The sequence below is a fragment of the Nesoenas mayeri genome (assembly GCF_963082525.1).
Source record: "Nesoenas mayeri genome assembly, chromosome: 14".
Lineage (NCBI taxonomy): Eukaryota > Metazoa > Chordata > Aves > Columbiformes > Columbidae > Nesoenas > Nesoenas mayeri.
Window position 1 is genome coordinate 416,442 of NC_137556.1, and position 24,427 is coordinate 440,868.

General features: G+C 57.5%; 1 protein-coding gene across 2 annotated transcripts in view; it reads left to right on the plus strand.

Moving 5' to 3' along the window:
- Positions 1-23,223, plus strand: part of DPYSL3 (dihydropyrimidinase like 3) — a gene marked incomplete at both ends in the record, with an annotated part of 32,355 nt that extends 9,132 nt beyond the window's left edge. Inside the window, 14 exons of one of the 2 annotated variants that reach the window (XM_080353565.1) lie at positions 1,682-1,720; positions 7,899-7,987; positions 10,205-10,389; positions 11,362-11,526; positions 11,704-11,765; positions 12,033-12,113; positions 14,336-14,404; positions 16,718-16,838; positions 18,224-18,380; positions 20,579-20,720; positions 21,061-21,231; positions 21,812-21,991; positions 22,527-22,689; positions 23,135-23,223. In XM_080353565.1, the coding sequence (XP_080209691.1) occupies positions 1,682-1,720; positions 7,899-7,987; positions 10,205-10,389; positions 11,362-11,526; positions 11,704-11,765; positions 12,033-12,113; positions 14,336-14,404; positions 16,718-16,838; positions 18,224-18,380; positions 20,579-20,720; positions 21,061-21,231; positions 21,812-21,991; positions 22,527-22,689; positions 23,135-23,223 (1,713 nt within the window). Of the gene's footprint in view, positions 1-1,681; positions 1,721-7,898; positions 7,988-10,204; positions 10,390-11,361; positions 11,527-11,703; positions 11,766-12,032; positions 12,114-14,335; positions 14,405-16,717; positions 16,839-18,223; positions 18,381-20,578; positions 20,721-21,060; positions 21,232-21,811; positions 21,992-22,526; positions 22,690-23,134 lie in introns of those variants that run through there. The other variant, XM_080353564.1, reaches the window with a different exon arrangement.
- Positions 23,224-24,427: the final 1,204 nt, after the last annotated feature.

A 24,427-nucleotide genomic window follows, 5' to 3' on the forward strand; every position in this document is an offset into this window, starting at 1 on the left:
ACGGGAGCGGTGGGGAGGGAGGCAGGAGCCTTGGTCCAGCAGGGCCAAGCGACCCATGCAGTTTTGCAGATATCCTTGTAGTCCTGGCAGTAATAAGTAGGTTATTGAGATGCTGCTGACTTACTTTAAGCTGGTGAAAGGTTTTTGGGTAAATATGTATCCAGTAAAACTTGGTAAGAGCTGCAGCAGAAGAACACACAGGGTAACAAACTTGCTGAGTAACAAAAGCTTTGGGCTGGGTTACTGAGCCACTGGAGACATCAAAGCTTGTGGTAGGGGAGGGCTGCCATACCCACCTATGTACTTAAACCATTCAGCAAGGAGAACAAACAATTAGTGCTATTGATGGTGACCCTCTGCTGAACCTGGCAGCAGAGTTCGTGCTCCAGAGAGCGCTGCTGCCATCACCCTTTCCCCAGAGCTCTGTGGCAGCTGAAGGTGGCTGCAGCGCCAGGGTCGTGCTCTGACGATGCTTTGCCCCTGCATGCTCGCACTGCTGAGCCGGGTGCTCCTCACGCCCCTGCAGCCATTGCAGGCAATAGCGAGGCTCTGGTTCAGAAAGCAAATTTAAGGGAGCATTGAGTGTTGATCATTCAGGTCAGATGGCTTGTTTTTCTAGCAGGAACTAGAAATCGGATCTACAGCACTGCCTGTGCCAGGTGTGGCTGGAAGATTTGGCTGGTGGATGACACTGGAGGGTCTGTAGGAGGATCTCGCTGATGGCGTGCAGGGCTCTGCATGTAAGAGCAGTCACAGCCGGGAGAGAAAGCGAGATTCACGCCTCGCCACGGCTCCGCGGGGCAGCGGACCTGCCGGCTGCACCGTGGATCATGCGGACAGGAGAGGGCAGACAAGTTCTTCCCATCGCAGCACAACCCCGGCCCGCCCAGTCCTGGGGTGCTGCCAGTGGGCCCCCAGCCCCAGCATCGTCTCTCTCAGCACGTCCTGAATGCTTGTAAGCAATTCCACAGTTTAAACCTTCCTACCAAGATTGCAGCTCAGGAAATACAGCAGTCCTTAGTGCTGCCAACACTCATAGTGTTTACATAGGATACATGATTTCTGGAGCCAGATGCATAGTGCATTTTACTATTTTTCAAATGTTTGCAATTCTTGTGCTTGTGAAAGAAAGTTCAAGGGGATCCAAGTGCACTCCAGCAGTACCAAATAACTCACTCCTTTAGAAAGCTCTTTCAGTTGTACTCACAATTATTACATGGAAAAGTTTCAGCCTGCAGAGAGCCCGGTTTGTGGCCTGCTCCACCAGGTGCCCTCCCTGTGGGCTGGACACCAGTGCACCCCAGCCCCATGGGCATCTGTGTGGCCCCTCTGGCCACCCCAAACCCGGGGAGGCACGGGCCTGGAGGCTGGGCTGTGCCCAGGGCTGCGTGGTGGGCGATGATGGGTGTGTGGCACTTGGTGCGGTGCCCGCTACCTGGCGTGCGGAGGGTGGCAAGACCTGCACGATGCACTGGGAGTGGCACCCAGAGTCAGTAACCCATACCCGGTGCGCTGGGAGCGGCTCCCGGAGCCGGTGGTTGTGTCGGGGCGCCCCCTGGCGGGCGCGGGCGGCGCTGTGGGCGGGGCGGGGCGGGCCGCCGTCCCCGGTAGCGGCTGGCACGGCGGGCGGCGGGCGCGGGTTCGCCTTTGTGCGGAGGGCAGCGCAGGCGGCGGCGGGACCATGTCTTACCAGGGCAAGAAGAACATCCCGCGCATCACGGTGGGTGCCGCGGGCGGGGCGGGGCTGGGGGCGCTGCCGGCGCCGAGCGCCCCGCGGTGCGGCCGGGGAGCGCGCTGCCGGTACCCTGCGCTGTGGGCAGACAAAGAGCCGCCGCCCGAGCAGGTGTCCCGGCCCCGCCGGTGACCCCGGGCTGGGCAGAGCCGCAGCCCGGCGGGCTCAGTCCCAGCCGGAGCCTCTGCGGCGGCCGCTGCCCGGCGGCACCCGCTGCCCGGCGGCACCCGCTGCCCGGGCATTGCCCGCGGCCGCGCCTGGAGCCGCTCGGCCGCCTCCCGCAGAGCCGACTCGCCGGCGGGCGCGGTGACCACCCGCCGGCAGGGGCGCAGACCGGCCCGGCAAGCCCATGGCCCGGGCGGGGCGGGAGTCGCGGGCGGGGAGCGGGCTCCCGCTGCCGTCCCGCCTGCCCGTGCCGCGGGCGGCCGCTGCCGGGGTGCGGCTGGGCCAGGGGCGCGGGTGCGGCGGGGTCGCCGCTCTCCCGGAGCGCGGGCGGGGCGGGCGGCAGGAGCTGCTGCGGCCGGGCGCGGTCCCGGGGCGCTCGGGCGGGGACCCGCTCCAGCCCGAGCCATTCTCCCGCATCAGGTGCAGCGCGGCGACCACACCTCCCCGGGCCCGGCCCAGCCCCGCGGCGAGCAGAAAGAGCCGGGCTGGCACGGCTCGGGCGGCGGGGCAGGGAGCGCCGCTCCCCGGGGGCTCTGCTCGCCTCTCCCGGCGCTCCGTGCTCCGGCCCGCGCCTTCCTCTGCGGGGCGCGGCCGCTGTCCCCGGGCCCGCCCGGAGGAGGCTGCCCGGGGCTTTCTTCTGGGAAAGCCATCACGTCTTTCATCTCGGTGATGGTTTTCTGCTGGCTTTGTGTAGCTCTTTGTTTTCCCCGAGGATGGCTTTGGACCCTGGAAGAAAAACAAAGCACTTGAGCTTCATTATTCTTTTTAATGTACAGATGTGAAAAAAACGGTCTCAAAGAAGCACAAAGATTACAAAAATCATCAACCGCTGTAAAGAGAAATTCCTTTGTCAGCTCAGACTCCATTGCTTTAATAAGCAATATCGCTGCTTTACACATGTTGCCTTTTCTGTATCCTTAGACCACCATGCTGACAACAATGTTACTGCTGCAGGTGGGATTCCTCTCGTTTTCTACAAGAGCCTTTACAGGACACTTCCCTGATACACAGGACTTGTTCCTGCTCTGCTGGGATCCAGCAGGAACTTTCTTGCCTCAGTGGTAACAAAATCTCCCGGGTTGCTTTATTCCTCCCTATTAAATGCTTTCCTCAGCCTGCAGAAGCTGCTGTTGCAGGCAGCTCTGTCCTGTGGCTTCTGCAGCTTGGTGAGGACGCTTGGGACGCACCTGCCCTGTTCCTGGGCAGGTGGAGGAAACGGCTCTGGAATTCCCACCAAATGACCCGTGTGTCTGATCCTATGCTGCGAGGCCTAAGGGAAGCAATGCAGTGAAGTCAGGTGTTGGGTGGTCTTCTCCATGTTAATGGAATGGCAAAAAAGAAATCTTAGCAATGAAACCTCCTCTGTCCCTTTCTGCAGAATGTGCCCCCCGGGCATTGCTCTGATTGTTTTTTCCTCCTTCCTAGATTTCTGCCCCGGAGTCTGTTCTTGTATATCAGACACACGGTGACTTGGGATGGCGGGTTGTCAGCTAAGCTGCGCTTGTTCGTAGAGAGGTTTTGGGGACTGCGTGGTGCCATTAGGATATAAGATATCTCAGGGACCTTTAAAGCATCTAAGGCATCACAGCCGAGGGAGGTCTGGAGTAGGGGAGTATACAGAGAATTGTAGGAGCCATCTTGTGCTGGCAGGTAACTCGCCTATGGGTCTCAAAGCTCGCGGCACTGCAGCGATGGCTGAGCCCACAGGTGGAGGGGCGGTGCCCTTCCTCGCGTCTGTCACCAGGCAATGGGCACGTTGGACTTTTGTGGAGGATGTAGTAGAAATCTGAGCATTTTTACGTTACTTTCTGACAGCTATTGTTTGCACTGTCTAGTGTGATTCTGGAGATGCACAAACACTCCCTCCTGGTTCCACTTGTCCTCAAAAGTGCTGCAGTCAGAATTTGTAGTTAGTTTCTGACAATAATGTCTGAAAAAGCACACCTTGCCTGTTGTATCTGTTTACAGCAATTTCTGGTCTTTTCTAGGACCGTCCTTTTGGTGGAGAAGCCAGGAGCATGAGTGAGGGTACATGAGTGTGTGTGAGATAAATTGCTGTGGGAATTCTTTCCAACCCGCACTGGCAAATCCTGGTCAAAAGCTGCGTACAAGAGCGCGACAGGCAGGACTGCAGCACTGAAGGAAGACCGGAGAGTCTGGGCACATCTGATGGTCGCAATGTGGAGAAAATGTGGGGAAGGGAGGTTAACTGGGCCTGTTGCCTTTCTCAGTGATGGCTTCATCAGCTTGGTATGGCAGTGCTGCTGCTCAGCGTGCCTTGGGCTGTGCCCAGCTCAGGACAACACTAGTCTCAAACCGTGTGCGTCCATTGAGAGGCTTTTTATTAGTTTGGAGATACAATCAAAATACTTCCCCTCCTGCTGTCCACAGTATGTTTTTCTGTCCCCGCAGAAAGAGCAGCGCAAGACTAAAGTGGTGAAATGCCTTGCCCTGGTTTCACAAAGTAACTGAGCTGTTGGTTGAACCAAAACAGCCCAGTCTTTGTGCTGTGGTCACAAAAACCTTTCCTGTCCAGGTAGGCTGGGGTTCCCCTATTGTTTCTTGGTGTTCTTTTCCCATTCAGCTACCCTGTCACAGCCCACAAGCACCATCTGTGGTGTCTCTGGCACCTCTGAAAACAACGGGGTCTGCGTGGGGATGGCCAGCATGTCGTGTCACGCACGAGTGGGGAGAAAAGCCCCAGTTACTGACTAGACAGATTTCGGTAAAGTGGCACTACCAGTACGGCATTTCTTACCGCGCCACAGACTGTACGGAACTGCTGAGCGTGGCTGGCGGCTGTCTGTCTGTCTGTCTGTCTGTCTGTCCCTGTGATTCCAGCCCGGGGTTTTCCATGCTCCTGGGTGGTACATGAGTGAGGAGGAGACATCCAGCTGCTGATGAAACACCGTTGCAATTAGTATCTCTTCTTTGATAAGGGGAGAGCAGTAAAGCTATACACCTGTGGCCATGATACCCTAATTATGTCCTTGTGCTTTGTAAACAAGGCGAGCACTATTCCTGTCTGGGTTCCGCAGCCTTCTGGAAGCTGCTGTCTCCCTTCTGCAGCATCACACAGAAATGTTAAGAGATCCCCTGATATTTTGGGATCTCAAATGATCAGATGGTGCTTAAGAGCATCAGGAGCAGAGTGTGAGCATGAGGGAATGGGTGATGATTTTGAAAGCTTGATCTCAAATGCCAAGAGATGGAAAGACAGGGAGTGTTCAGCAGAAAGGCTTCCCGGCCGCGCAGGGGCGTTGGCGGCTGGCGGTGGTCCCCGGTTTTGGCAGAGGTGTGCCGGAGGGATGCTTGCAGGCTTCATCTTGTAGGGCAGCACCTGCAGCTGCAGAAACAGATGCTCATGAAAGGTACCACATGGGCGGCAAATGGGCTGTCGCTGCTGCACAAAGCCTGGGTGAGACACAGCGCTGGGGATCGGGCCGGCACGGCCGGTGCCAGCGTCAGGCAGAGCCGCGGTCTGCGCGGCACCTCCTGCTCGCGCTGCAGCGTGCGGCCCGTGGCGCGGGGCCGGCCCCGCTGGCGCTGCCGAGCTGGCAGCACGGCCGGTTCGCGCCTGGTGTGTTCCCGCGCCCGCAGCGGTTCTGCGGCCGGAGGAAGGGTGGTCCCTGCCGTCCTCCCGCTGCAGCGGCGCTTGTCCATCCGCTCACAGGGGCTGGTGACACAGCCTGACACGGGCTGGCGGGGAGACGTGGTGGGTGTGGAGATGCACAAATGAGCCCTGGCAGGGCAAACAGTGCATTTATTGTAATCTGAGGCTGCTCTGGCAGTGTGTGCTTCGGAAGCCTGTGTATTAAGTCAGACTTGTTTCCTCATATCTACTTCATTCTCTTCCTTGCTTATTCCCCTGCCTCTTAGCATCTGGGTGCACTCCAGAGCCTGTAGATGTGGCGTAACTGGGATTTTACGTATTTTACTTTATTACATGCTTTCCCCGTGGTCGGTGGGTAGGTGCTGGTGCCGCCTGTGCCCTGCACAGGCAGCTGGCCCGAGGCCGGCCCCGAGGCAGCGCCCCGGCCCCTGAATGGCAGCCTTGTTCCTGTTCCAGCCACGATGGACCTCACCGTCCTGTGTACTGAGAGTTACACTGAGCAGCCCTTCACATCTGGCACAGAATGACCATTTGTGTGTGTGGGCAGGCATATTTTCGGAGTTCATATTAACAGTTTATTCAGTAATTGTCAAGTACCCCAGATGCCGCCTGTGCCCGTCACATTTGTGTGCTGGTTGTCATTTGTTAGAGCCATATGCCCTCCCCTCTGGACCCCCTTTGACAGCCAAGTTCTGGCAAAGCCCCTTGTCGATGTGCCAGCTTAGGTGAGGGGCGAGGGGAGCTGGCTCCGGGTCTGCTTGTCAGGGATGACGGTGGGTGGGATGGGAGGACGGGAACAACTCGCCGTGCGCTTTTCCAGGTGGGCGGCGAGGCTCCCGATCGATTGGCATGAAGCTGAGCTGGGTGGGGAGAGTGAGTCCCCATTGCTGGGACGCGGGTTGCTGGTCGTGGTGCAGCTGTGGGAAGGCTCTTGCCCGGGAAGCGAGGAGGGACCGCGGCTCTTCCCCTGCGCCGGCGCTCAGCTGCAGCCCGGTTGAGAGTGCTGTGCATTCTGAGCCTTTCCCCACCCAGTTTCTTTGTCTTGACTGTGTGTGGTGAGATTGCTGTAAAAACCTCACCGCTCTCCGGGCTCTGGCTGCTGCAAGCCGCAGGGACACGGGGGATTCTCTCGCATCCTTCTGTTGCCAGGGATTACCATCACTGCGGTGATACTTCCAGAAACCCCAGGGGCAGCAGATGAAGAACAAATGCAGTTCCCTTAGAGGAATTAATTGTGCCAGAGCTTCAAGGGTGAGGCTGGTGCAAGCGCCGCCGAAGGCTCCGCTCAGCCCCGCTCCAGCTGGGCTGTGGAGGGAGGGCTACGCACACCCCAAACCGGGAACAGAGAGGAAAGCAAGCAGGGGAAGCTTGAGAGCTGGAGGGTTGTTGGAGGCGTTTAAGCAGCCAGGAAGACCGTGTATTCTCTAGAATGGCGCAATCAGCTTGTGTCACCCACACACATGGTGGCCGTGAGTGAGATCAGGCTGTTTGCCCTGTGCTGTCTGCAGCTGGTGTTCGGACTCATGCAGGTGGGGGCAGAAAAGCAGGACCTCAGCCTGCCCAGCTCCCCAGGATGGGGTCTGTTCCCCACAGGACAGTGTCCCTTCTCTCCCATCAGTGTGTGCTGGGTTGTCCAGGTCCAGAAACATGAATACAGGAAAAGCATAAGAGCAGTTCTGGTCCAGGTGCTCCTCCCATCAGGCTGCACTGCCTTGGAGGAGGCTGCTGGCCCCTTCGGTCAGTAGAAGAGAACAGAGGAGGTGGTAAATGATGAGGCAGGAATGCAGTTCAGTGCCTCCTGGGTCTTGTGTAGACCTGTGATGTTGTGAAACACCGCAGGGACCATGCCGAGCATAGGGGAGGAACAGATTCCACCAGCAGATGCACCATCTTCAGGGCTGCCTGTCCAGCTGATGGTCTTTGCAAGATGAGAAATAAATTCTCTTCTGTAATGCAACTTATTTTGCATGATATTTGGGTAAGATTGAAGGACATGCCCTTAGCAATGAACTTGCTGTAGATACTGGTATGTGGCTTGTGCTGCCTGCAGGTTTATGTGTGTAACGACCTGGTGCAGGAAGCTTTTGACTTCTGTCGGTATGTTTTATGGAAGCACATTTGCTGTGTCCCTGGTCCCTCTCCTCTGAACTCGTCCTGCCTTGGTGATGTTTCTGGCAGCACCTGTTTCATTCAGAAACTGCCCTACGAGTATGATTTTTTCGATCCTTGCTCCCGTCCCGTTGTTCAAGCGTCGGTACAGATGTGAACTGCGGTGTTGGCTGGAGAGAGCTGTGGTGCCGTGGGACGGCACCCGCGACGGGCGCCGGACCGCCCGCGGCGAACCCCCTATGGCCGCTGCTGACAGCTGCTGTGTCCTTCCCTTCGCAGAGCGACCGTCTCCTTATTAAAGGAGGAAGGATAGTCAACGATGACCAGTCATTCTATGCTGACATTTACATGGAGGATGGCCTCATAAAGTAAGTATGGGACTTCTAAAGTGTATTATCACCCTCTCCCCTTAAATCAGCTTCAGGTTGGATCGTTACTGCCTTTTTGTGGATGTAGTCTGCACCCAACTTGCCATCCAGTAAAACTCGATGGCCACCCCGGTGAGGGGCTCAGCTCTCTGCACACGCTCGATTGCCTGGCGAGTTCAGGTCGTACCTCTGGTGACTGAATTGCACTGGAGCTGGTGACTTTGTGTCATGGTGTCCATGGTACAACAAATCTGGATCTAGTTGCCCCAGAAAACAGGTTTACCTTGGACTCCTGTGTTAACAGTGTGAGCACGGATGAGCCTGCACGAGATCCCAGCTGTCAGCACTGACAGGACGGCGCTGTGCTGCGGGTCGTCTGCATCCTGCAGGCCAGCCTTTGAGTCCCCCAGCTTTTCACCCGTGTTTCTAAGGTGCAGTAACAATTCCATTGTTTAAAGGCTGCAGTTCAAATGTGGTGAATGTACCACATTGGGACCAGCCCCAAGTTGCGTGAATTGAAAGAACTGTGATGGTTTATAGCAGAGGGACTTGAAAAGGCATTGATCGCTCTATGGAAAGAGGAAAATACCCAGCCTTTCCAGGGTGGTATATTTTAAAAATCCAGCAGCAGAGAAACACTGCAAGAAGCAGAGCTGTGTTCTGATGGGGCTGTTTTTAGCTTGTCGACAAGAGCACTCGGGATTGACCAGCGCCCGCGCCCGGGCCGGGGTCAGAGCCGGCTGCAGGTCCCGCTGTGGCGCAGGCTTTCCAGGTGTCCCTCGGCACGTCACGTCTCGCCTGCAGCCTGTCCGCCGCAGAGCTCCATTGCCTTGGAAGGGAAATGCTCTCACCAGTGAATTCTGGTAGGAATAAAGTGAGCAATTGAATTCCTCTGCTGATGGATTCATCTCAGTACAAGCAGTGGAAAGAGGTGCTGTTTATTGCTGTGGGGACACTGGAGCAAGCAGTTCTGTCCACAGAACTTTTGTTATTCTAAGGAAAAAACTCACAAAATGACTAAGGTTGAATAAAGTGCAAAAATGGAATTTGTTCCTCATTTGCTTCCTCAGTGTGCCAAGGAAACTAGAAGTTTTCCACTAAAACCAACTTGTCTTTTATCTTGATTTATCAGGGAAGACTGGGGAAGGCTGGATGAAAATAGGATTTCTGAAAGAAGAGATTTGAAGGCTGAGTGCTACATATGGACAGATAAAGGGATTGAGGGGGCGGGGGCCGAGCGAGGAGTCCCGAGGTTCGGGCGGCACGGCGCGCAGGAGGGCCGGGTGTCTGCGCGGGAGAACGCCGTGTGCTAGGACAGCACAGACTCCAGAGCGCTCTAACGATATTTTAGGTTACGAGTAGATGTATACTTGCACCTTTTAGGTTTCCAGAAGGTATTTTTCGATAGCTGGGATTTTAACCGCCTTCACCACAGCGTGGGGCCGCTGGTAGCACAGGGGCACGAAGGAAAGGAAGCGGAGGGAGGTCGTGGCAGGGGAGGACGCTGTCGCGCTCCTTGGGCAGAGCCGGGGCCGGCGCTGCCGCCAACCGCGCCTGCACCGGGCGAGCTCCTGCCCGCTCCCCTTTGCCCCCTGAGCAGAGCTGCACGTCCCTGCTGAGCCCTGAGCTGGCCTGGCTGCTGTGGCATTATGCTGGGCAATCATCTTTCTCTGTAAGTAAGCCTCAGACTTGAGCCTTACTTACGGTGGGCAGAGGGACAGCGGAGAGTAGAGATTAGGGGTGCAGCTTACTGGAAGCAGAGCTGGTGCTGGGTTTGCGAGCGTGCAGTCTGGTGAACAGACAGGACTGCTATGCTGGACAGGCTTGCAGGAGCCCAGCTTCTGAGTGTGGGGCGTGAAGTGTCCCGGGCAGCTTCTCAGCGCACATGCAGAGGTCTGCGTGCCATCAGAGCATACTGGCCAGTGGCCCGGCCCCGCGCCTGCCCCAGACAGCAGGTGCCAGCGCAGACACCGCCGGAGCAGCCGGACAGATGGCAGCTGCCCCTGGACTGTGCAAATCGTAGGTTTAAGCAAAACGGACAGTCCCACCTTGCGCTGCAGGGTGAGGTGGTTTCTCTCCGCTGGCTCTGCAAGCCCAGCGTGGGCCTGGGAAGGCCCGCGGCCCCGGCCTGGCTGCTCCCTCGGTGAGCCGCTCGTTGACCGCGCGGTGGCTGCTTTTCCTCCGTGTGTGCTCACCATCCTGGTATGATCTCATCAGGCAGATTGGAGACAATCTGATTGTCCCTGGCGGGGTCAAAACCATAGAAGCCAACGGGAAGATGGTGATCCCTGGAGGAATTGATGTCCACACTCGCCTGCAGATGCCATACAAAGGGATGACAGCTGTGGATGATTTCTTCCAAGGGACGAAGGCAGCCCTGGCTGGTGGAACCACCATGATCAGTGAGTGCGGCAGGCTGGTCCTGTACATGACAGCACGCAGCGCTCTGGAAACGTTGCTCAGTTATTTCTTTTTGCTTTTATCACTCTTCTTTGTTTTAAAGATCCATGACAGCGTGCTCATCTTTTTTTGTGATCTCTGTCAGTGTGGTCTGGGGAGTGAGGAGCGGGATGAATATTTGGGATCCATAGTAATACTGAAGTGGTGGGACTGGAGATTTGCACAGGTCCCATTTCCCCTGCAGATCCCGTGTTCTGCAGTCACCGGAGCCCCTGGGACCCTCAAAAAGGAAAAAATGGCATAATTTTTTCCCTGTTAAATAAAAATAGGGTGGCATCACGCTCAGATGACTCTGAGCAAAGGAACAGAGCAATGTGCTGGCATCCTGCACTGCTCAGGAATAAACAGTGCTAACGAAAAAGGAAAGGGAATGCGGAGGTCCGTCCCTGGAGAAGGCCACGGCTGTGCGCTGCTCTGGGGTCCGGGGCTGCTGCGCACCGGTCCCAGCTGTGTGCACTGCAGGCGTCTGGGGCTGCGGGAGCAGCTGCTGGCCCTGCCAGTAAAGGACAGGGTTTCTACCCCTGCCTCTGCTGGTTCTCCCGTGGCGGGGCACGGGGATTACGTGGTGGGCAATAAAAGGCGCATTAGTATCGCAGTGTGGGCAGAGGCTGTGTTAATGGCGTGGAAGTGGGGGTGAGGCAGGACAAGGCCCTTCAGCTTTCAGCCGATCCCTCAGCAGCAGCCTGTGAAAGCCCCTGGTCCTGTGCCAAAGGCCATTAAGCAAAGGCTCTGTGTGCTTCCCTGCCGATAAATGCGCTTGGAGGAGCCCCGGCACGTTGTGGAGGTGATGGGCGCCCTTAGACAGGCCCTGAAGCTGCCGAGGAGCCGAGCGGGGCTGGTGGGGATGGCTGGCAGCGCCAGGGCTGCGGGGGCGGCGGGACGGGGACCCCTGCCCACCCGCCGTGTCCCCGCAGTGGACCACGTGGTGCCGGAGCCCGAGGCCAGCCTGGCCGAGGCGGTGGAGCGGTGGCGCGAGTGGGCGGACGGGAAGGCTTGCTGCGACTACGCGCTGCACGTGGACATCCCGCGCTGGAGCGACCGCGTGCGGCAGGAGCTGCGCACCCTGGTCCAGGAGAAAGGTTCGCTGCTCCCTCGCGCGGGCGGCCCGGCGGGAGGAGGGCGGCATGGCCGGGCTGCTGTCCGTCCTCTCGCTGTGAGTGCTGGGGGGTCCGCGCGGTCTGGGCTGAGCTGTGCCCTGCGGCAGGGACGCCCCTCGCCCCGCTCCTGCTCACCGCTCTCCTCTCCCTCTGCCCCAGGAGTCAACTCCTTCATGGTGTACATGGCCTACAAGGATTTGTACCAGATGTCGAACACGGAGGTGAGACCCTTCCCACCGCGGCGTGCGTGTGAGGGGGGCGGCGGCCGTGCTCCTCGCTGCCCGGGTGGCGGGGAGGGCGTCCCAGCGCTGGCCGGGTGCCCGCGGGGCGCTGGAGGTCGGGCGTGGAGGTCACCGCGAGCATCCGCCGTGGCCATCGCGCGGCTGGCTCGGTGCCCGCCCCAGGCGCTGCCGCTGCCCTCGGCCCTGGGCCGGGCGGCTCCAGCGCTCGGCCTGCTCCATAGCAGTTTTCTCTTGTCTCTGTTTCAGCTCTATGAGATATTCAGCTGCCTGGCAGAGCTGGGTGCCATAGCTCAAGTTCATGCTGAAAACGGGGATATAATCGCACAGGTAACTACTGTTATGTGGGGATGGAAAATCTGCCCCAGGCAGATTTGATGTGGGACGTTAGCGAAGTGACTCCAAAGCTGCATGGACATCTTTTGCAAGGTGATGTCTTTGCTGCTCGGCAGTAATATAAAATTTACCAAGATTTTCTGCTGTGAATATGTGATGCTTAAAGAAATCTGAAATAGTGAACTAGCGATTATCTAAATGGAGGGGTAGACCATCACATGTGGTGCATTCACTCCAGCTGCAGCTCTTTTTCAGTGTGGAGAGGCAGAGACCTTTGCTGTGCATGTATTCAGCTGAGAGGGCTGAAGTGTATTGAAAAGAGGAGTTTCTCCCTGCTATAGGCAAGCGGGCAGCTAATGGAGCTGGGTTTGCAAGGGAGGCGTCACAAGGGCTGTGGTTTGGTGTTCAGTGGATAGGCTGTGCTGGCCTGCTGTGTTGTCATTGGTGCTGGATGAGGGAAGGTCCATATGTTTTGATGGTCATGAAGACAGAGAAGACATTACACAGTTATGCTCTGCGACTACTTGTTTTTTTCTGTCATTCTTGGGAGTATGAACTTAGAGGTCATTCTTCAAACATCCTCTCAGACTACAAGAATCAGTTTTTCTTTGGGCTTTTTAGAGCTGCAGTGCACAATTGAATGGCTCTTTTACGTGAAAACAAAGACTGATCAGAGGAATTGTCTTGGCTAGAGTTTCTTCTTCAGCACCAGCCTAAACACAAAATGCCCCCAAACTGTTAGCTGGTAGCACTTCACAGCGCTGGGAGTTGCTGCTTTCTGCCGTGGCTGACTGCAGCATCACAGGCTAGGGTGGCCTCAGCGCCTTGCTGGCACAGCGACGTGGTGCTTGTGGTATCTGCTGGTGCTGATTCCCAGAAAGAAGGCAGAGGATTTGTCCTCTCCATTCCCCATTTCAGTCCATTTTACTTTTGATGCCCTGGCCCCTGTGCGTTTCTCCAGAGTTGGGTCAACACAGGAGAGGAGTTTGCAGGGGAAGAGATGTGAACGGATACAGGAGGTGAGCAGAGCTCCAGACTTGAGACGCTGACGTGCTGTAGGTGGTGGGAGAGTGCTTTGTGGTGGGCAAAGAGCAAGATGTGAGGACAGGATTGTCGAGTCTTTGCTTGCACTTTCCCTGTGGCGGAGAAGGTGTCAGAGGAGGTAACGGGCAGCACTTACCTGCTGTGCAGCCTCATCCTTTATATGCTCCTGCACCAGCTGTGAACACATCTGCTATGGGTGCTGGAGTCACACAGCTCTTTTGCAGGTTGGTGGCATTATTTAATGCTCATCCTATTCTCAGTGGTCTACAAGACACAAGAAAAAGTGCATAAAACTGCTTGCTTACAGGTATTACTGCTGCTGTGCATCCACTTCACGGTCCACAGCACCTCCTGGAGAAACGTTCCCTGTTGTGCAACTGCTCGTGGCTTCTGTACATCAGGAGCAGGTGTGGGTGGGAGGAGAGCTGTTCATCGCCACAGGCAGCAACAGCACGTGGGCAAAGGTGTGAGGGTCCGAAGAGCCCCGAGTGCCTGGGTCAGGGCAGGCCATGAGGTCCCCCTGTGTGTTTCCTTTGGCCTCTGTCAGAGGGAGGTGTTTGAAATGAGGAAATGCAGGAGGAATCTCCAGAGCACAGACAGAAGACAGACAGGCCAGTGCGGGAGGTGCATGCACCACGCAGTTATCCATGGTCCTTATTTATAACAGCAAAATACGGCGGATAGTGTTAATACAGGAACCAACACTCCACACCACCAGCTTTATAGAAACACAGGACAGGATGCAGCACTTGCTGATATCCAAATGGCTAAAGAACAGCACTAGGGACCCAGGAGTAACCTTGGGAGGAGAATTTTTTATTGCCTTTAATGATTATTTTCACATTAGTTTCTACTCAGACTACTTGCTTTTTGGAAGAGGAGCCAGGAAAGGGGCTCTGAACATGAGGTGCTGTTCTTGGAGCTGGGGAGTTGTACCCTCTTCTTCCGCCCCGTGCTTGTTTCATCAGAGAGGCTTCAGTCCTGTTTCCCATCCACCCTCCTCTCCCTCAGAGCCCTCGAGGATGCCGCAGCCGCTCACCGTGCACGGTGGCCCGCAGGACAACGGCTGGTGACAGTCCTGCGGGAAGGGCTTGACACGCGAGGGATCTGCTTTTCTGCGTGGCTGACATTTTCACAGTGTTGTAACGTCCCTCTGTCCTTCAATACCCTAGGAGCAAAGCAGGATGTTGGAGATGGGAATAACCGGCCCCGAGGGCCACGTGCTGAGCAGACCAGAGGAGGTAAGATGCCGAGGATGGTGCCAGCCGTGCTGCGCCAAGGAGCAGGGGGCTTGGTGCGTGTGGTGGGGCCAGGCGAGCATTGGGGGGGGTATGTTTGTACCTGCAATCCTGCTTGTTCATCAGCTCAGGAAAGAGTGAGGTGCACATTCGTGGCAAATATATTTTGGTCTTGCTCAAGTCTCCCAGCAGAGACAAGGGCGTCTGAGTCCCCCAGCAGTTCATCAACAAAAAGATCTGTATGGCTGTAGCAGCCTTTGGGGCTGGTTTGGGACATTTGTCTTCTAGAGGTGACTCCATGGGTATGAGAGACCGGAGGAAAATCGAATGGCAAGTTTGAGTTCCTCTGAAAGTTCACCGTTCACGTCTGTGTGAGTGCAGACAGATTCCAGCCTCTTCCTGCTTAATCTCTGCTTAGGTTCTGAAGTGCATTTCAAAATCAGACAGGCAAAGCCATTGGTGGATGGAGTGGGAGGAATGGGGGGGGAAATTTCCTGGTTACAAATCATTGTCAACACGCTAATTAGATTACTTCTAATTTTAGCTTGCAGGGTATTTTTCTGTTTGGTCCATTAATCTGAGTTGGGTCTAATTTTAGACATGTTTTCTTGAGATAGCTCCCTGCTGAGAGGTGCTTTAACTTTCCACAGTGTGTGAAAGAAGAAAACAATAGGAATTTGGTACAATAGCAAAGCTGAGCAGGGGAGCGCTGGGTAATGGTTGGGCTCGATGATCTTAAAAGTCTTTTCCAACCTAAACGATTCTATGGTTAACCAGTGGTTATTCCCTTTGAAGTATGAGACTGTAAAGAATTTTCCTGTACATGGAAGAAACTCAGTATCAAATACAGAAGATTAGGGTCCCTCTGTGTCAACTGCCATTTATTTTTATTGTTCTAGACCCATTGCCACTAGTTGGCAAGCTAACCCACAATTACGGGATGCTGTGGTTGTGCCAGGATTTGAGAACTGTCCTGTTATCATAAGACAGCACTCCGGTTCTTCTCCAAAGCTGGCAAAACACTGTTGAGTGTTTGATCTCGAAAAGCCATTAAAGTGTAAGGCTAAAGAGAACAGTGCAAGAAGGCTCTAGGTCTGTCCAGCCACACCCAGAGCTCATCGCATTTGAAAATAAACAGCATCCCTCTTCTAGAACATGCTCTACATGCGAAAAAGTGAAGCAGAGCACAAATGACCCTGCTACTCCCCATAAAGCCTGTGGGTTGATGGCAAAGCTTTGGGAGAGCGGTCCGTAGCTCCTTGGGTCTGCCCTGTCCCGGAGGCGCCTCAGTGGGTTAAAGGTGTGCTCTTCTGTCGGGCGATGGCTTGGTGGGGCAGGATGGTAACCTGCTGCGAAGGGAATGTTTTCCTGTTTACATTTCTGTCTAAAGAGTCTTCAAGCAGAAGAGAAAATCCTCTTTTCCCTGTGCAGCAAACAGGCCTGTGGCGGTGGGAATGGTGTGGGGTGCAGGGACGTCGGTGTACAGGGGTGTCAGGGTGCAGGAGTGTCAGGGTGCAGGGGCGTCAGGGTGCAGGGGTGCCGCTGTGCAGGGGTGTCGGGGTGCTGAGCTCTGCCCCTGCCACCGGCAGAGCCTGGCCCATGGCAGCGGCTGTGTTCCCTGCAGCTGGCAGTCCTGGCCTCCCTGGGGAGCCGGCTGATTGGTACATTGACTTTTTAAGGCTTCTGTTTTGAACTTTCTCATGCTGAAGCTTGAAGCCAAACTAGAGCAAGCACTTGGAGAACCTCTGGGGTTGAGCTCAGGCTGAGCACAGGCTGATGTAATAGTCCAAAGATATTCCTTGTGCTGGAAATCCACCCTCTGCTGACGGCAGAACGCTGGAGCTCGGGGGGTGTCTGCAGGCAGGACGAGCAGCAGCTGCAGCGCAGCCAGGCCCTGCGGTGAGCGGCCTGCCAGCGCACGGCTCGCTGCGCCCCGCTGCAGCAGAGAGGTCTGAAGGGGAGACCCTTTCGCTGCCTGGTCAGCCCGTGAGCCATGCTGGCAGGCGCGGGCAGCAGTCCCGGCGTCTCTGCTGTCGGGAGAGCTGGAAGCAGGCAGTGGAAAAAGCAGGAGCTGCGGCTCTGCGCTGGCACCGAGCAGCACTGCCCTGCCCAGCGTCGCGTGGCTGGAGCCTGCCGACGGGCTGGGCCCTGGAGACGGGAGCTTCTCCCGTCAGGTCTCCCTGGTTAACCCACCCCGGGGACGTGACGGGTAAGAGTGAGGGCACGGATGTCAGCAGCAGCCGCGCTGTGCCGAGGGGAGCCGGCGCTCCTGCCCGCCCCGCGCTCCTGCGCAGCCCCCACCCTTGTCTCTTCCAGCTGGAAGCAGAAGCTGTGTTCCGGGCCATCACCATTGCCAGCCAGACCAACTGCCCTCTCTATGTGACTAAAGTGATGAGCAAAAGCGCTGCTGACCTCATCTCGCAAGCCAGAAAAAGAGGTGAGTGGCAGCTGCTGCCGCACACAGACTCGCGGCCGCCGCCGCCGTCCCGGACAGCTGGGTCAGGCCATCCCTGTGTCCTCATGACTGTTTTGCCAAGACCACCGCTGTGCCTTGAGTGCAGCCCAGCGCTGCTTCTGCTGGGGAGCAGCTGGTTCAGGCCTGTGAAGGGCACGGGGACACTGCAGCAGGCCACATGAAGCCAACTCCTGCTGTCACATCAGGTGACATCAACATGTGAGTTGCAGGTAGGAGCAGGGCTTTAAATGCCAGTTTGTCTGGGGCTGTGAAGGACTCTCTGAGGAGACTCATCCAGTCCATGTGCACGCGATTTGGGCTGCTGCAGGTAGCTCTGTCCTGCCTGTGAAGTGCTGGCCCCATGAGAGTGCCTGGGTGGCTTTTCAGGTGACTGGAGGCTCCGTTTGTCACTGGCAGCGGAGCACAGGGACTCCCATACACACACGTGCACGTCCACAGCCATGATCAGTGAGGCCCTGTAAAAGGGAGGCAGGGAGGAAATGCAGAAAATGCATCTGTAGAGGGGCTTGGTGAAGTTGTGAACTGTGGGATGTAACCACGACTGTCTCCCAGAAGCATTTGCCCAGACTATAAAACATTTTTGGAAAGACAAGCGCAATTTTTCAGTCCACATCCTGGTTTACCAGAATGATAAACTCTGCAAAAAGCCCTTTGTCACCAACTGCTGCCCCTTCCCATGGCCTGTCCTGGAGTCGGGACCAGAACATGGGTGAGCAACAGGAGAAGGTGCCATGGCTGGCCTAAGAGGGGGTGAGCCGAGGGATAAAGGAGGAAGGATGCACAGGGGTGAGGATGAAGGACAGTGTGAGAGGCTTGGCTGTCGGCCCCGCTGGGGTCTGCCTGCCCTGCTGCGGCTGTCACTTCACATCCAACCACCTGTCCCTGCTGGGTGTGCCGGTGCTGCCGGGCAGCTCCGAGACGCCACTGTCACTCTTGGGCCAGAAGGCAGCGGGACGATACGTCCCTGCTGCAGCGCAGGGACACCGCTGCCCGCAGGACGGGAACGGGGCCTCGTGTCCCCGGAGCGTGGCCGGGCTGCTGGGAAGCCGCATCTGCCGGGTCACCAGCACCCCAGTCTCTCTGGTGTCTCTGTGGGACGGCTCCATGGCTGTGCCATGACACCAGCAGCGTCTGTGCCCTCAAGCGGGAGGCGCCCGTGCTGGTGACAGGCAGGGCTCCTCCTCACGCCAGCGTGAGCCTCGCTGTCCCTTCTGCCCGCCCAGCACCTGGGGTCCGAGCAGGCAGCGGGGAGCGGCCAGACGTAGCTCTGGCTGTTGGTAGTGCTGCGGAACAGAGCACAGCTCCAGACGCCACCAAGGCAGCGTCCTTTCTGTCCCTCTTTCCAGGCAACGTGGTGTTCGGTGAGCCCATCACGGCCAGCCTCGGCACCGACGGGACGCACTACTGGAGCAAGAACTGGGCCAAGGCTGCGGCATTTGTGGTCTCTCCTCCTCTGAGCCCCGACCCAACAACACCTGACTACATCAACTCCCTCCTGGCCAGGTGAGCGGCAGCTCTGCTGGGCGATGCTGCCCGCGGGAAGCGCGGACTCTGGCCTTGAGTAGGGAAGGAAGGGGTTAAGGAGAACCTGGGCAGCGTAGAAATTAGTCCGACCTGAACCACCTCACTGTAGGTGTTTAATGAGCTGACTGATGAGAGTGGAGGGAGCACAGGTCAGGCACCGTGAGCTTCACATCAGTCATGAGGAATATACCAGGACAAGCAGTCATGAAGCATTTAAAATGCTTGCAGAAGGCAAAGAAATGAGGAGCAGGTAACACAGACTTGTCAGCGAGAGCATTCACAGGACTGAGAGGCTCTCGTGCAGGTGGGGAGCGGCTGCCGGGGCCGCGGTGGGGCAGGAAGGGTGCGGCGGTGGCGGGTGTCACGAGCGGGCGGCGCCACCCGTGGAGCCAAGGCAGAGGGTTTCTCAGGACGTGCAGAGCGCGCGGCCTGCACGGGCGGATTGCGCACACCTGGCAGGGGTGGCGGATCGCTTGTTCACCCCGAAGGCAAGGGGTGGGGAGGGGATTTGCTGAAAATAGAGAGCAGACAAGAAAAGCACTTCAGCAATTTGCTTTGACCTTTCCCAGCTCTTCTCCATCCTCTCACTGGCGAGGCACGCGTAGCAGCCGGGGACGCACGTGTGACTCGCGCACCCTCCCACCCCGCCTTTGCACGTGGGCACTGGTCTGTGTTAGCCAGGGGTGCAAATGGAAATGACCTTTGAGGTAATACTGGAAACATCTCTGAGGAGATGAGCTCAGCCAGAGGTGTGTCAGCAGAGGGATGTTGGCAAACCCTGGGTCGTGCCATGGTGCAGGTGCCATGGCTGGCCTAAGAGAGATGCTGCTGCATTTGGGGTCCGAATATGCAGCTCACCCTGGATTTTGCTGTGGTGAACAAGCAAGGTGTGCCTCTGCTCACTCTGGTTGTGTGAAATAGGGGCAGGTCTTAGGGAATGGCAGGGAGAAGTGAGCCCGGCTCCAGGACTGGCTTTCTGATCCTTCCCTTCCACCTCAGGCTTGCCCCAGACCTCAAAGGAGAGGCAAGAATACCGAGTCCCTGCAGCCAGCGGTGTCTGTCCTGACGCCTTCCTGTGCTGTTTTCTGTGCTGAAACACTGTCTGCGCCTCGAGGAGGCGCCGCGAGGCTCCAACTGGGCCGGCGGCTTGTTTTCTTCCACCGGGACAAATCTGGTGGAGATTAGGGAGCATGTTGTATCGTCAGGCTGGGCCTCTGGCTGTGCGGTCAGTCAGACATATGGCAGAAGTTATCAGAGGAAGATGGAGATTACCGGTGGATTAGGGCTGGTTCAGAGCCCCGAGCAGAGCCCTTGTGTCCGCGCCGTCCCGCGTCGGGGAGCCCGGTGCTCCGGGACACTTGCCCTGCGTGGGCAGCGCTGGGCACGGGCCTGCGCTGGTGTCCTTCCCTTGGCCCAGCAGCGGTGCCTTTGCGGCGCTGCCCCGCGGCTCCTCGGGCCCTGGCGGCAGCTGGTGGCTCCGGGAGCCGTGGGCAGCGCTGGCTCTGCCCGGCCCTGCCTCCGCCGTCCTTGTCAGCAGCGGGACGGGTCAGGGCGCCTCATCCGACCGGTGACCCCTTCTGGGCAGAGGGGTCTGGAGAGCAGCGCTGGGCAGCCGCTGCTGTAGAATGCTGCACTGGCGCTTTCCTGGGCCTCCTGGAGGGAGCTGCTCCTGGGGCCATCGCTGCCTTCATCGCACCGTCAGACTTACACGTGGTGGTGGGCTGCGGCTGTCCCCGGGTGCAGCAGCTGGTGCGACACAAAGGGGCTGTCAGGGACACTCCTTGGCTGGAGAAGCCTCTTCCTCCCCATGTGGCGGAAAGGCTGCTCTCCCAAGCAGGCGTGAGGTGTCTTTGCCCTTTGTGTTAGTGCAAATACTGGAGTCTCATGTGGAAGGACAGCTTTTGATACAAAGGCCACCCTGTTCCCCGGCAGCCGAGCTGTGGACTCCTCTGGTGTGCAGGATGGTGTCCGTGCCGCGGGTGCGCAGCGCGGTGCAGCAGAGCTGCAGGGACCGGCTCCGCTGGCTTCTTCAGACTGAGGGGCTGTAGAAAAGGATGCAGAGTAAACTAGAGCTGAGTCAGGGCTGCCTGTGCCCAGGGGAGATCCCGTCCCTTGTGTCCCTGCTGTTGTCTGACCGCAGAATGACTGGTGATGCTTTTGTTACCACCACCCCTCAGCGGTGACCTGCAGGTTTCGGGAAGTGCCCACTGTACGTTCAGCACTGCGCAGAAAGCCATTGGGAAGGACAACTTCACGGCGATCCCAGAAGGGACCAACGGCATAGAGGAGCGCATGTCCATCATCTGGGACAAGGCGGTGGTAAGGTGGCGCCGGGGAGGGCGGAGCGGGCAGAGCTGACGGGCCCCTCGGACGCCCGTGTTCGCGCCCCGCAGCGCCGCGCACCCCCGGCACGGCTCCTCTCTGGCTGTGGGAGTCGAAACAAGGCAGAGCGGTAGCAGCAGCTGTCAGGGGTCCAGGTGAACAGCCAGGAGCTGTGACTGTGCCCCCGCTTCTGGGTCTGCCTGTGCCCACAGTGAGATCAGCCGCGGCTGTCTGCGCCTCGCCAGCCCGTGGCTTGTGGGAGCGGGTCTGCTGCTTCCAGGGGCGCGCTCTTTCCCTTTCCCCAAAAGAGCACTTGTTTCTCTTTGTGTCTGAGCAGGCCACAGGGAAGATGGATGAAAATCAGTTTGTGGCTGTGACGAGCACTAATGCTGCAAAAATCTTCAACCTGTACCCACGGAAAGGGAGAATAGCAGTGGGTTCAGACAGTGACCTGGTTATATGGGATCCTGATGCAGTGAAGATCGTCTCGGCAAAAACCCACCAATCTGTAAGCCCTCTGCTGCCTGTGGGGACGCTGGGGGGGCTGAGGGAGCAGCGCGTGGGGGTCCCTGGGTGCTGAGAGCTCTGCCCTGCCCAGCAGCTGGGACGGCGTCTGGGCTCCGGGCAGCGCCAGCTGTGGCTGGGGTGGAATATCTGGGAGCCCTGGGCTCTGCACGAGGCTTTTCTCACTCTGCTGTGCTGCTCTTCTCCTGAGCCTGGCCCGTGCAGGAGTAAGTAAAGACACGCATTTCTCCTTATCTGGGTTCCTCTTCCAGGTACAAATTTTTCCTGGTGTTGCCAGTGTACTTTGTTCATGCCTTACCTCAAGCCTAGGTCATGCCCTTCTCTGTCGCTGGAGTCCTTGCTCGCACCAAACCCTAAAGCAGCAGGTCCTGGTTCATGCTGGGGGCTCTGGTGGTTCTTGGTGTGATGGACTAGTGAGCTAAAAGAGGCCTCTGGGGCAGGCAGGGCTGTTACTGGTGTCCGCTCCCTGCACTGATGACTTAGGGAGTGAGGTGTGGGGACTACACAGCCCTGAGCGGGCAGCGCTCGTGTCCCTCCTGACCACCATCCCCTGGTTGCTGCAGGCGGCTGAATACAACATCTTTGAAGGGATGGAGCTGCGTGGCGCCCCGCTGGTTGTCATATGCCAGGGCAAGATCACGCTGGAGGACGGGAACCTGCACGTGACCCAGGGGACTGGACGCTTCCTGCCCAGCAGCCCTTTCCCTGACTATGTCTACAAGCGCATCAAAGCCAGGAGGAAGGTGAGCAGACAGGGATGCCAGGAGACAGACTTGGGACACCGTTAGCCCCAGTTGCCCTTTTCCCTAATAACTGTTTGGTTTTCCTCTGCTGTTCTCACTGGACTGTAACCCAAGGGGTAGCTGAGGCCGGGGTAGATAGCATTGACCATGGGGATGGTGTGCCAGCACTGGGGGCAGATGCTCCTCTGGGTCAGCAGCAGGTGATGCCTGCCCTTGTCGCTGTCCTGTTGCGGCAGGAGTCTGGAGAGGAGTGCTGAGTTAAAAATGAGGACACTGGGCAAAATGGCCTTGTCCTTCCCATCTCAGCAGCAGGAACGCGCTGAGGGATTCCCTCTTGCACCAGCTCTTCACTCGCTGCAGGGCGGGAGGGCAGGGACCCGTCACACGGGCAGTGGGGCTGTGCCCCGCTCAGCGCTGCGGGGAGGGCTCGGCGCTGCCAGTGTGAACTGCTGCTGCGCTGGGACTGGGGAGCCAAGGGTGGCTGGAGCCTGACACTGCCAGGGCGGGGGAGTGTCACTGTCCTCTCCTGTGACAGATGGCAGAGATGCACGCCGTGCCCCGGGGCATGTATGACGGACCCGTGTTCGACCTGACCACCACCCCCAAGGGCAGCACCCCTGCAGGCTCAACTAGGGGCTCCCCCACACGGCAGACACCCCCTGTCAGGAACCTCCACCAGTCTGGATTCAGCCTGTCAGGTGAGCACACGTGGCAGCTGGGCCGGGAGAGCACAGGGCCACTGGCCACGCTGGGCTGGGGGCTGCTGGGAGGGGGCCTGGGACCAGCTGAGCACAAGAGCGGAGCATGGCAGGGCGAGACCCTCTGCGTCCCTTGGAGGACAGGGCCAGAGCTGGCTCTGTACCCTCTGCATCTTGCAGTAGAAGCGAGGAGGACTCGGCTGTGGAGGTGCCAGCGCAGCATGGGATCCTGCTCTCGCTGCATGGGTCTGCTTGCAGAGGGGCCTCTGCAGAGACCTTCAAGCCGCTGCTGCTCTCAGGGTTGTTTCTGGGGTGGGAGAGGAGCCAGTTGCTGCACTCAGCCTTGGGAGGCCCTTCGGCAAGACCCCTGACCACCCCTCCTGTGAATACAGTGCTCTTAACTTCTTTTTCCCCCTTCCCTTGGTGCTTTCTTGCCCCCTCCCAGGTACCCAGGTTGATGAAGGCGTTCGCTCAGCGAGCAAGCGCATCGTCGCACCCCCAGGAGGCCGCTCCAACATAACCTCCCTGAGTTAAATATCCCTGCGAGAAGGAAATAAAAACCCTGTTCAAGCAAAGGAAGAAAAATGGTACATTGGTGTTTAAAAAGGAAAAGCAAATAAACCTGTTCTGAAGAATCAATAAGCCTCAAGCCTTATGTTTCACAAATGCTACTTGCTACCTAGCTTTAAAGATATTGCTTCATTTTGTTTTATGCATAGCCTTAAAAGTCTGTTGTTGTGGGTTCGGTTGTGTTTTTACTCTTCCTTTTTGTATGCATGCCGCTCAGACAGGTCGCTCGGGTCAGTGTGGTATTGGTGTTGAACGCATGTAGGATGCGGGAACAACCTGGCTGGTGTGGGACGGGGAGGGCAGGTTCACGGAGCTGGTGGCGCAGGTGGGTCTGTGTCGTGTTCATGTCCTTCGTCTCCACCCAACGCTTGTTGGTGTTTCACTATGAGGCCCATGGGGGAGCCCACATCATCCCTAACAGCTGTCACAGTGCCTCATGTAAGGAGTTTTACTACTTTGTATACTTTATTAAAAAAAAATGTTGTTCCTTCAAAGAACTGGTGTTGCTGGTTGGCTCTTTTCTCGCGCGGGCTGCCGGGCAGGGGTGCTGCGAGGCTGCGTCGAGCGGGGCTCCCGGGGGGCCTTGAGGTGTTTAGGCTGAGGAGCTGCCGGGATGGGCTGGCAGGTGGGACTCGTGTGGCACTCAGCGCTGCAGGTGTCCGGGTATCGGCGCACAAGGAAAGGTATCGGCAGAACAGCACGCTGCGCGTGCTTGTGAAAGTCAGTTCAGTCTGCCTGTCCAGTCTCTGGCCACTGCGGGCTGTTGAGCTGTGCTTGTCACCTGCGTGGTGACAGGACCCGCTTCTGCACAGCCCTGCCTGGACACGCTGTTGGGGTTGTCCCCGGGGGCTGGCGTGGAGGCTCCTTTCTGTGGTTCCATGGGCACCGGTGAGTTAAACACTCCCCTTCTGTGACACGGTGTTTGTCAAACCGAGGGTCATGCACAGCCTTCGAACGCTTGCAAGGCATGTAAAAACCCAACTTGATCGTTTTTTAAGTATTACAAAAATTGTGTCAATTTAGGCTGTGCTAAAGAAATACACCTCTTTTTATTCCTTAAGTGTTTGACCTTGAAATATTTATTTCCACATGCCTGCAGCTCAGGCAGGATGAGCCGTCCATGCAGCAGCCCCTGAGCGGCCGTGCCGGGACGGTTGTGCCGGGGCAG